Here is a 12,340-nt window from a genome sequence, read left to right on the forward strand (position 1 = left end):
TTTCAAATAAATTATAAACTTTCCCCATTCTTTATTAAAGAGGTCCTCTTCCTGGTTTCTAATTCTGCCTGTAAGCTTTGCCATCTCGATGTCGTTCATCAGTTTTGTCTGCCCCTCTTCTTTGGTCGGAGTTGCATGAAGGAAAGCTTCGCTTCTGCATATGATGCTGCACAAACCGTTCTAATACTAAGACATTCACACACCACCTTAGAATGTTCAGTTCACATTGAGTTCAGGAAAACATTGTACTTTGACCCGTTCTTAATGCATAGTTGACCACATCTACGGATGAATGCTATATCAATCACTAGTAAAAGTTAAATAAGGAGGTTTTCACGCCTGTCCAATTCTGTGTTCCCTTTCCCACCCTTTAATCTATTGGTGATTAATGCTTATATGCAACCCTTTGCTTTGTACTTGTGTTAACCAATCAGCAACAAGCACATACGTGGCAATGCTGTAATATTCAATAAAAGAGACTCCTCGAGACTTGCTCGAGAGATGCCTCCCAGATGACACTCGCTACCTGTCGTTATTTCAACCCAACAGTTGTAGACCCTTAGGATCATGTAGTCCAACCCCCTGCAAAACAGAGTCAGTCGCAGCAAAAGCAGCATGGCTCCATCAGTGCCGGATTTTTGTATAAGCTAAGCAAAACCCCTTATTTTGGCTGCTGATCCCTTATTTTTGAGGCTGCTGGTCCCTTATTTTCAAATCTGTAAGTTGACAGCTATGCACAATACTGCTGCTTGTGCTGCAACTGACTAGCACAATGAGAGCAAAGGAAACTGCCTTTTTACCATGTCAGACCATTTATCATCTGGCTCAGTAATGTCTACACTGACTGGCAGAAGCTCTCCGTGATTTCAGAAAGAGAGTCTCTCCCAGTTCTCCCTAGAGATGCTACTGGGGATTGAATGTGGGACCTTCTGCATTCATGGTAGATGTTCTGCCACTGAGCTATGCCCTGTCTCAAACTGTTCTTGCCATCTATTTGTCTTGAGAGACAATGCACGTCCAGGAATTAAGTCAAACTGAAGTGACCTCCCCCGGGGCACAAGCCTGAGCAGTGTGTATGGGGGTCCCGAGCTGCCCAGGCGACAACACCCTGCTTGTGGCCTTGCTGATAGAGGTCTAAAGGAAAGCAGAGCAATACATTTGGCACCAGCTTGGCTGCAGGTGTTGCTGGAAGGAGGCGTACAGTGGTACCTCGGGTTACATACGCTTCAGGTTACAGACACTTCAGGTTACAGACTCCGCTAACCCAGAAATAGTACCTCAGGTTAAGAACTTTGCTTCAGGATGAGAACAGAAATCGCACAGCGGCAGCAAGAGGCCCCATTAGCTAAAGTGGTGCTTCAGGTTAAGAACAGTTTCAGGTTAAGAGCAGACCTCCAGAACGAATTAAGTACGTAACCAGAGGTACCACTGTACAAGGCGCCATCCAACCGCCTTAGGGACTCCACTCTGGATTTGTGTAGGGTTTAAAGGTAAAGGTAAAGGTACCCGTGACCATTAGGTCCAGTCGTGGCCAACTCTGGGGTTACGGCGCTCATCTCGCTTTACTATCCACAGACAGTTTTTCCGGGTCATGTGGCCAGCATGACTAAGCCACTTCTGGCGAACAAGAGCAGTGCACAGAAATGCCATTTACCTTCCCTCCGGAGCGGTACCTATTTATCTACTTGCACTTTGACGTGCTTTCGAACCGCTAGGTTGGCAGGAGCAGGGACGGAGCAACGGGAGCTCACCCCATCGCAGGGATTCGAACCGCCGACCTTCTGATCAGCAAGTCCTAGGCTCTGTAGTTTATGCCTTAGCTTTTTCTTCTCCTAAATATATCCTGCAAGACAGCAGTGCTTTAGGAGTTTACCTTCTCCTAAACGGGCTACCTTCTCAGGTGAGCAAGCCCCATCTGCCCCAACTACCCCTCTAGAATTTGTATTTTTAATCTGCTTGGAGCCTTGTGTTTATTTTAAAGGGTTTTAAATTAAAACAAATGGGACGTGTGTGGCGCTGTGGTCTAAACCACTGAGCCTAGGGCTTGCTGATCAGAAGGTCAGCGGTTCAAACCCCCGTGACGGGGTGAGCTCCCGCTGCTCAGTCCCTGCTCCTACCAACCTAGCAGTTCAAAAGCACATCGAAGTGCAAGTAGATAAATAGGAACCGCTCCGGCGGGAAGGTAAATGGCGTTTCCGTGCGCTGCTCTGGTTCGCCAGAAGCGGCTTAGTCATGCTGGCCACATGACCCAGAAGCTGTACGCCGGCTCCCTCGGCCAATAAAGCGAGATGAGTGCCGCAACCCCCGAGTTGGCCACAACGGGACCTAATGGTCAGGGGTCCATTTACCTTTAAATTAAAACAAGGATTTTATTACGTATAGCATTTCCTAGTCCTAGTGTCTGCTAACAATAAAAAGCATTCCGTTAAAAAATAATAATCTGGCATGCATGCTTTAGCTGAGATTCCTGCATGGCAGGGGGTTGGACTAGATGACCCTCGGAGTCCCTTCCAACTGTACAGTCATATGATTCTATATGGTTTTATTTCTCTCTTTTTTTAAAAAATAATTTTTATTAACTGGCCAATCACATCAAATTAAATCACATCACATAGATTCCAAATTACAAAGCCAAATTTTTAAATTTTGTTGGGGGAACCCATACTTCAAGATCCAAAGGGGGATTCAGATCATCTTCTTATTACTGCGTTAATGTCCAAATCAGTCCCAATCAGTCCAAACAAAATTCATAATTCTATTCAGTCTTATCTTGGTGTTTCCACATCATATCTTGTTCATATAATTTCTATTTTTCCTTTACGATCTCTTCTGTTAGTCTCCTTAAGCTGATAAGCAAAATAATAATCCTGTGTGGATTTCCCGTTCCTCCACTAAGTCCAGATGGTTTCCATGGTTTTATTTCTCAAACAAATATTGAGGCACGTGGTCATTTTGCACTGTAAGTACCTGGCTCATTTAAGACTATATTTATTCTTAATAAGAACGAAATTCGCAAGTGAAAAATATTGTGTGTTTAAAATAAAATTGTAAATTGTATTTTGTATGAGTTAATACGTTATTATTCTTTTGGAATTGTGCTGCAACTTTGCACGTGTCTTTCCAGGCTGTAACGCTTTATAGTTATTTCCCACCCAACCCTAGGTTTCCTTTCTTTTTGCCATGTTTGCACTTTTTGTTAACAATAAAAAAACATTAAAAAGGGGGGGTATGTTTGCAGCTTCAGAACACGTGACTTCAACTCCTAAGTACTACAGTAACAGCATGTTTTTTATATATATAAAATGCTTTCGTATTTGAAAAGGGCACCACTAAAATCGATCGGGGGAAAATTAAAGGCTTTTGCTGCCGTCTGCTTTTGCAAACGCGAGATCCATTAACCGGCCCGGGCCTGACGTCGCCCACACCTAAAATTCGCGTACGCCTCAGGCCCGTCGCCAAGGCAACCAGGCCGCCATCTTCCCGGGGCGCTTCTTGTCCCCGCTCTCGAAACCTCTCCATTGGCCGAACCCGGCTTTCTGGACGGACGGGGACTTGGACCAATCGCATCCGTCCACGAACACGGAGCTTCTCATCCCTCCTTGCCCGCCCTCTCCGGCGGAGGGAAGGTTGGCGGGGACTTACAAACAGATTGGCGGGGCGGGATAGCCAATGGAAGAAGAGCAGATGAAGTGAAGGCCTTGTACGCGGAGGCGGGACAGAGGGAGAGGGGCGTGAGCAGGGGCCAATAAGAGAGGAGGAAGGAGGGTAAGGGACGGCCTGGCCTTCCAATGGGCGGAGACGAAGGAGAGAAACTGGAGGTTGGATTGGAGGGAGAGGAAGCGATGCGCCAGGGGCGACAGGAGGGAGGTAGGAGGCGGGGGGGGGGCTTTGGGGGAGAGGGGGGCTTTGGGGGGGAACAGTATTTGGGGTTTTAGGGGGAAGGGTTCGAAATGTGGGGAGGGGATTTGAGGAATGGGGTTAAAATAGTTATATAAGAAAATATGGGGGTGAACAGTGGGGCTGCCCCTGTTTGTGTGTCGGGGAGGGGGGGAGAAAGTGGGGCAGACTTGGGGGTCAGGAAAGGGAAGAGGGTGTTGTGTGGGGCGAATCGTCTCGTTTGAGGGGAAGAGGGAGGGGGCACAGAGGAGGCAGGAGGGAGGGGGCCTCGGGCCTCGCTGGTGGGGGGGGGTCCCCAATTCGTTTGGGAGAAGGTAAAGTGGGGCGTGTTGGAGGGAAAGCTAGGGAGGGGGCAGAACTGGGAGAAGGAATTTTTTTTGGGGGGGGGGTACCAGGCTGGGTCTTGGTTGAGAAGGGCAAAAGAGGGAAGAGTAAATTTGGGGGGGGGTTCTCCAGTGGTGGGTAAGTAATGGGGTGAAGTTGGTGGAGAAGGGGAAGGTTGGAGGTGAAGAGGAGAGAGAGATCAGGCCATCTCTCATGGATGCTTCGGCTGCGGTTCCTGCATTGCAGAGGGTTGGGCTAGATGACCCTCGGGATCCCTTGCAACTCTAATAATAATAATTTTTATTTACCGTATTTTTCGCCCTATAGGATGCACCATCCCATAAGGCGCACCTAGTTTTTTTTGGGGGGGGGAAATAAAGGGGAAAAAATTATTTTCCCCCCCCCCCAGGCGCGGGGCTGCGGCGGGGGAGGCCCGAGCTTCCCCCGACCCCAGCCCCCAAACAGGCAGCTCTCTGCAAGCCGTGGGAGCCCAGCGCTGGCTCCCGCTGCTTGCTGAGAGGTCTGCGAAGCCTGGAGAGCGAGAGGGGTCGTTGCGCACCGACCCCTCTTGCTCTCCAGGCTTCAGCGAAAGCCTGCATTCGCCCCATAGGACGCACACACATTTCCCCTTCATTTTTGGAGGGGAAAAGGTGCGTCCTATAGGGCGAAAAATACGGTATACCCCGCCCTCCCCAGCCAAGGCTGGGCTCAGGGCGGCTAACAAGCATTAATAAAAACAAGTTGAATGAATACAACTTAAAAACCAGATTAAAATACAACATTAAAATATTGAAACGTTAAAATATTAAAATGCAGCCTCATCTCAGGAGGAGAAAGGAAAAAGAAAAAGTCCTATGATTCGGTAGTGGCAGTAGGGAGATCAAGGGTTGTTCTTGGCGACTCTGCCTTAGCTTGATGTTCACAGTTGATTGGATGGATAAATGTGTTTGGTGTTGTTTTTTCAACCGAACACTTTATAAATTTGCCGCTGGGCTGGTTTGCCTTCAGACTTCCTGCCTGCGGAGAAGCAGAATGGCTTCCAGGTGAGCAGGCTCAGATGCTGTTCAGGTGGGCAAGTAAACTGTACAATTTCTGTGGGTTTGCTCGCCAAGCTGAGTTAAGGCTGACCTGTCACAAACAGGGACAGCTGGCATTGGACGGCCTCTAGAGGCTGAGACCTGCTTTGCATGTTTAGGTATGAAAGTCCTGAAGTGGTAGACTGGACTGTACCACTTTGGTTGGTTCATTTTAAAATGCTCCCCTGTCTAGATTCCCTCCCCCTCTTTTTCCTTTCTCCTCCTGTGATGAGGCTGCATTTAAATATTTTAATGTTTCAATATTTTAATGTTGTATTTTAATCTTGTTTTTAAGTTGTATTCATTCAATTTGTTTTTATTATTGCTTGTTAGCCGCCCTGAGCCCGGCCTTGGCTGGGGAGGGCGGGGTATAAATAAAAATTATTATTATTATTACTATTATTAAAGAGCTCTGTGCCAGATAATCATAGTCAACTAGTCCAAACCCCTGCAATGCAGGAATCTCATCTAAAGCATCCACGACAGATGGCCATCCACAATGTGCTTAAAAATCTCCAAATAAGGAGAGTCCACCATGTCTCGTGGGAGTCTATTTCCCTGTCAAACAGTTCTTATCATCATAAAGTTCTGTATATTCTTAAATGTTTGTAACTGAGAATTGTAGAGTTGGAAGGGATCCCAGGGGTCATCTGGTCCAACTTGAATCCATTGTTTTGGGTTTTACCCTCCGGAGCAGGAGAAAACAAGCTTGCCCCGTCTTCCATGTGACAGACCTTTAGATACCTGAAGATGGCTATCATATGTCCTCTCTGTCTCATCTTCTCCAGGCTAAACATACCCAACTGCACTGGCTCCCAGTGGAGTGCAGGGTCAGGTTTAAGGTGCTGGTTTTGACCTTTAAAGCCCTATGCAGCCTAGGACCCACTTACCTACAGGACCGCCTCTCCTGGTATGCCCCGCGGAGAACCTTAAGGTCCGCAAATGACAACATTTTGGAGGTCGCAAGGTGGTTAGATTGGTCTCAGCTAGGGCCAGGGCCTTGTCAGTACTGGCCCCAACTTGGTGGAACGCTCTGTCACAAGGGACTAGGGCCCTGCGGGACTTGACATCTTTCCGCAGGGCCTGCAAGACAGCTGTTCCGTCAGGCCTTTGGTTTGGACTCAGTCTGACCCTTATGTTTTTGATCTATGGGCTACTTTTAAAATGAGGCTGCATTTTAAATTGCATTTTAACCTGTGTTTTAAATTGGGGTTTTTTTCCTATTATGTTTTTACTGTAATCTTACTGGTGTTAGCAGCCCTGAGTCCGGCCCTGGCCGGGGAGGGCGGGGTATAAATAAAATTTAGTATTATTATTATCTATTATTATTATTAATAATAATAATAATAACTGTTCCTCATAAGGCTTGGTTTCCAGGCCCTTGACCATCTTGGTCACCCTCCTCTGCAGATTTCCCAGCTTGTCAGTATACTTCTTATATTGTGGTGCCCAGAACTGGACACAGTACCCCAGGTGTGGTACAATCCATTCTACCACCTCATTATTGTACATGGGTAGGCGTACTCTAAAAGTGCCATGAACATCGGACACTACAGCCTAGGAAAATGAGAAAAGGGGTATTCGAATGGCTGGACAAGACAGGTGGCGATTGCTTTTAATTTGTAATTTGCCTAGCCGGTTGTAGAATCATAGAATTGTAGAGTTGGAAGGAATCAACCTAGCTGGTGTCAAAGTGACTTACAATCAGGTTTAAAAACATAATTTTTTTTTTAAAAAACCCCAAAACAAATGGCAACAACCACAGACTCCGCAGAAAACAGAGAGAAAAACAAGCAATCGCTCAAAATAACACGAATGAAGCTATGACACAATAGGATCATATTCAGTCAAATATCAGGGAGAGGAGAAATGTTTTAACCTGGTCCGTGTTGGTGTCAGGCAAACTTCACTTTGGAGAGAGTTCCATAGGTGAGGACCCACAACCAAAAAGGTCCTCTTCCTTTATTATTTCCTCTGAGCCTCTTTCTGAGGGAAAACTCTGGCGGATGATCTTGGGGTATGAAGAGAGTCATGCTGAAGGATGGTGTCAGGGAATCAGGAGCAGGAGCACTGGGGAGAGAGGAATTGGAGAGCGAAGGGGAAGAATCCGAGGGCAGCGTAGGGGAGTATGACAGTGGCCCGAGAGGTTCCATGAGCTTCTCCAGCGAATCAGAAGATTCCCAGAAGGGGGCGCCGATGGTCAGGGCAAGGGGGGTTCCAGGGGGGACGCACCAGAAACAAGGAGCCAGAGGGGAACCCCAAAGCAGCAGTGGAGGATCGGGACCAGTTTCCCCACCAGAGCGTAGTGGGGGGGAAGAGTCACATGTGTCAGGGGCAGTGTCTCCTCCAGAGAGGGAGTCAGGGCTGACCACGCCTCCAACGGAGGGGAGGTCAGTTGCAGCTAGCCCCCCCGAAGGGGGAAGCAGTGACAGCAGCAGTGGAACGGTCAGGAGGAAAGCTGCTGGCTGGGCGCGCGCGCCAAGTTCAAATGTGCAGGCGCGCAGGACAGCAGGAGACCCGGATGGGGAACCAGCTCCTAAAGCCCGCCGGAGGGAGGGAGAAGGCTCAGGGGAATCAGCGTCAGAAGAGGCTAGAAAGGGCGAGACCCCGGCGGGCAGGCGGACCCAGAGGAGGAAAGAGCAGCGGAAAAGGTGGAGCAAGGCGAGGGTCTTAAATTGGTGTACAGGGGGAGGAGATGGATCATCAGCGGTCTAACAGTTGAGACGTGGAGCTGCGCGCTGCGGCTCTGGAAGTGAAACTGAACTTCAATAAAGACTTTTGTACTTAACAACGAAGCAGCGTTGGTCCTTTGTGAGCTGGGACCTTGGGCAGCTCTGACAGATGCTATTTGGGTTCAGAGAGAAAGAGGGTAGCAAGAGGGCCACCCGCATGATGCTTCTTAGGCAACTTACCCATTTCCATTCCTAGGTGAGGCCCGCAAGAGAAGGACTGTGCCTCTTGCCCTTCCCTGAGGCCAGATGAACCTTGTATCGATGGCAGCTGTGGTGGCAGTGGCAGAGCCGGAGCTGAAATGGGTGTCCCTGTGGCTCCGTGTCCGCTGGGCGGCGGTGCTGGTGGTCTTGCTGGCTGCACTTCTCATGTTGCTGCTCCCGTTGACGTCCGTGGAAGACCAGTACCATGCCTTTTACAAGAGCTTGTCCTTGCTGAAGAGCAAGCTGGGATTGGGCTACACAGGGATCACCACGTACACAGGGCAGACGACGGACCTCAGCGTGACTTCGGGTGGATTGCAGCTGCTGGTGTTGAAGCCCAAAGCCTCCCAAGGTATGGGAGGGGGAAGGGGAGTTTATGGCTCCAGTAAATCTCTATGTTGATAGCAGTTCAAGTCCACACAACAGGGTGAGCTCCTGTTGCTCTATCCCGGCTCCTGCCAACCTAGCAGTTCGAAAGCATACCAGCGCAAGTAGATAAATAGGTACCGCTGCGACAGGAAGGTGAACGGTGTTTCCATGTGCTCTAGTTTCCGTCATGCTGTCCCGTTGCGCCAGAAGCGGTTTAGTCCTGCTGGCCACGTGACCCAGGAAGCTGTGGACAAACGCAGACTCCCTTGGCCTGAAAGCAAAATGAGCGCCACAACCCCATAGGCACCTTTGACTGGACCTAACCATCCAGGGGTCCTTTACCCTTTTTTTTTTAACCTTACTACTACTAATTATTATTATTATGACAATTATTTTATTAATCACCTCCTAAACTGCTACAGTGGAACCTCGGTTGTCGAATGCCTCCATAGTCAAGCATATCGGCTTTCAAACGCCAAAAACCCGGAAGTAACTGCTCCGGTTTTTGAACAATTTTCGGAAGCTGAATGTGCTGCGTGGCTTCCATTTTGAGTTGCCCTATTGTATTTAGGCTTCCGTATTGAGTTTTCGGTTTTTGAACGTTTCGGAAGTCGGTCTTTTGGAACGGATTGCGTTCGAAAACTGAGGTTCCACTGTATCTCAAGGTGATTTATATATAAAATAATTAAGAACAGTTTAAAAACAATGCATTTAAAATAAGACTCAAGGTAACAAATGGACATTCATGGTAAAGACCCCTTTATCCAGCTGGAACAAAAATGCCTTTCAACTCTTTCTGGAGCAGGTGCCTGTTATATCTCAACAGGAATGCTGTTCTACAGATCAGGGGCCACTGCACTAAAGGTCCTGTGGAGTGGGCTTCTGAGTTCTTAGGAACTTGCAGAAGAAACACTCTCACAGTGATCTACTGGGTGTGTAAGGGATAAGTAACCTGGTCCCGAGCTATATAGGGACTTAAAACAGCACCTTGAACTTGGCCTGGAAGCAAATTGACAGCCAGTGCAAATCCCACAAGCAAGGTGATTTGTAGTATTCTGTGATATATTTCTATCCCTGCATTTGATATTTGAAAAGCAATCGCTCATGCGTTAATAGCATAGTGCAACTTCAAAATACAACTTTGCCCCACAGAGGTTAAGGAAGTTGGAGTGAGTTGAAAAGAGTACACCAGCTGCTAAGACAAGAGGGCTCTTGAATTAATCCAAGAATCAGACATCACATAAAGAACAGCAGTTCCAGCATCCATACTTCCATACAAAAAGAGCTGAGTCTTTGAATAACCAGGTAGATAGGAGGGTAATGTAGCAGGCTGGAATTCCTTTATCACAGCTCTCATCTTCCTTAACTGTTGGCCATTCTGGCTGGCACTGATAGGAGCTGGAGGAAAACAGCAGCTGCAAGAGCCATAGTTTCCTCACCTCTGCTCCATAGCACACCTTTCTGCAATGCTAACCCTGGTTGCTTCGTTTCAGAGGTCAGGTTAGAAGCCAGAGCAGCCCTGAACCAGGCGCTGGAGATGAAGAGGCAAGGTAAACGGGAGAAAGCCCACAAGCTTTTCTTGCACGCCCTCAAGATGGACCCTGATTACGTTGATGCCTTGACCGAGTTTGGCCTCTTCTCTGAAGAAGAGAAGGACATAATTCAGGCTGACTACTTGTATTCCAAAGCCCTGACCATCTCCCCCCATAACGAGAAGGCTCTAATCAATCGCGACCGGACATTGCCCCTCGTTGAAGAGATCGACCAGAGGTACTTCAGCATCATTGACAGCAAAGTCCAAAAGGTCATGTCCATCCCGAAAGGCAGCTCCGCTCTCCGCAGGGTGATGGAGGAGTCTTACTACCACCACATCTACCACACGGTGGCCATCGAAGGGAACACCTTGACGCTTTCTGAAATACGGCACATCATCGAGACGCGGTACGCCGTTCCCGGCAAGAGTCTGGTGGAGCAGAACGAGGTCATCGGCATGCATGCCGCCATGAAGTACGTCAACACCACACTGGTGTCCAGAATTGGGTCTGTGACCCTCACGGACATCTTGGAGATTCACAGGAGAGTGCTTGGCTATGTGGACCCAGTAGAGGCTGGGAGGTTTCGGACTACCCAGGTCTTTGTAGGGCACCACATCCCCCCGCACCCTTGCGACGTCGAAAAGCAAGTGCTCGAGTTTGTACAGTGGATCAACTCCGAAGACGCCATGAGCCTGCACCCGGTTGAATTTGCCGCCTTGGCCCATTACAAACTGGTCTACATCCACCCCTTCGTAGACGGCAACGGCAGGACTTCACGCCTCTTGATGAACCTCATCCTCATGCAGGCGGGCTACCCGCCCATCACCATCCGCAAGGAACAGCGGGCAGAGTACTACCACGTCTTGGAAGTGGCCAACGAAGGCGACGTCAGGCCCTTCATCCGTTTCATTGCCAAATGCACCGAGACCACTTTGGACATGCTGCTGATAGCCACAACTGAGTATTCCGTTGGGTTGCCTGAAGCACATGGCAGCACCACGGTTTGCAAGCAGACCATCCCCGTCAAAACCCGAACATGAATGCCAGTGTAGGGGTCGGGACCCGCTTGGCATTATCAAACACACGACTACTGGCACTTTCTTTTAAGCATTTCATCTATTTAAATAAGTTTTAAGTTAAATCGGGGGGGGGGGCGCAAGAATATTTCAATATTTATTATTCCCGAGATATATATATATTTTTCAGTTTCACTGGCTTTATTATGGAGAGGGGAGCAAGGCAGCGCTCTGATTCAGCCAAGGACATCTTTGCAAATTGGCATCACTGTGTTTAGGGGAAACTGTTCTTCAAGGGACTTCTCAGCCAGCGCTCATTGGACAAGAAAAACCTGTTGTTTGTTTGCCTAGGACATTCTGGCTGAGGGGTCCCTTCCAACAAAGCAGCTCAGTTTGGCTTGAAGGCATGGTGATGCCCAAATTCAGTGGCGGAGTGGGGGCTGTATTTGACTGAATCCACCCCAGGCTGCATTTCAGATCAGGGAGTGGCTAACCAGTGGTCTCTAGGTGTTGTTAGACTCCAACTCCCATCAGCTCCAGCCAGGACATCCCATGGCCAGGAACGATGGGAGCTGTAGTTGATCCAGTGCTGCAGAGCCACAGGTTAGCTACCTCTGCTTTTGACTGCATATTGCTTTACCCCCATTTTTGTGTCAGTTTGTATTCCAAACCTGGAACCCAACATATTTCCCTTTTACCCCGTAACTGTGGGACCTAAGTTGTTCCTTCTTCATAACACAGGCTTGCCTATTTACCCTTCCCCTCCCTTCAAAAATAGGGGGCGGGTGGGAATATAACACTCCTGTGAGACATTTTGATTGGGGCACTGAAAGGATACCACGCATAATTCTGCTGGTGCTGGAGCCTGTTTGGAAAACACAACTTGATGGTGCAGCAGGGAAAACTTGGGATATGTGGGGGATAAGGAAGGTTTGCTGTTTAAAAGTTGGATCCCCTGTGTACATACATGTACGTGTATGTAAGAGCCCTGGTTTGGTACTGTTCACTTGTCCAGAGTTGATTTCATGGCCTGGCATATATCCACTATTTTTAAAAAAAAAGATATCTAAAGAAAATTTGAACAGATAACAGATCTGTTATCACCCCTTTTTGATAGCACTTTACAAATTCACTTGACTTGCCAATAAAGAAACGGTGCTAAGCATTGCACCTGATTTGCGAAAGAAAAA

General features: G+C 48.3%; 1 protein-coding gene across 3 annotated transcripts; it reads left to right on the top strand.

Moving 5' to 3' along the window:
* The first annotated feature begins 3,765 nt into the window (after nt 1-3,765).
* Nucleotides 3,766-12,340, top strand: FICD (FIC domain protein adenylyltransferase). Of its 3 annotated transcripts, none has more exons than XM_083629525.1 (3): nt 3,766-3,867; nt 8,226-8,582; nt 10,093-12,340. In XM_083629525.1, exons 2-3 carry the CDS (start codon nt 8,276-8,278, stop codon nt 11,172-11,174), a joined length of 1,389 nt encoding a protein of 462 aa, XP_083485651.1. In that variant the 5' UTR covers nt 3,766-3,867; nt 8,226-8,275; the 3' UTR covers nt 11,175-12,340. The 3 variants fall into 3 exon arrangements, with proteins under 3 accessions (XP_083485651.1, XP_083485653.1, XP_083485652.1); XM_083629527.1 differs by lacking the exon at nt 3,766-3,867 and adding an exon at nt 4,112-4,211; XM_083629526.1 differs by lacking the exon at nt 3,766-3,867 and adding an exon at nt 6,655-7,226.

This window comes from Podarcis filfolensis (assembly GCF_964270895.1).
Source record: "Podarcis filfolensis genome assembly, chromosome: 8".
Taxonomy (NCBI): domain Eukaryota; kingdom Metazoa; phylum Chordata; class Lepidosauria; order Squamata; family Lacertidae; genus Podarcis; species Podarcis filfolensis.

Excerpts from the sequence above, each read along its gene's own strand:
- FICD (XM_083629525.1), top strand. The coding sequence starts at position 8,276 with ATGAACCTTGTATCGATGGCAGCTGTGGTGGCAGTGGCAGAGCCGGAG. Across the intron at positions 8,583-10,092 it reads GAAGCCCAAAGCCTCCCAAG|AGGTCAGGTTAGAAGCCAGA; the intron begins GTATGGGAGGGG and ends GCTTCGTTTCAG.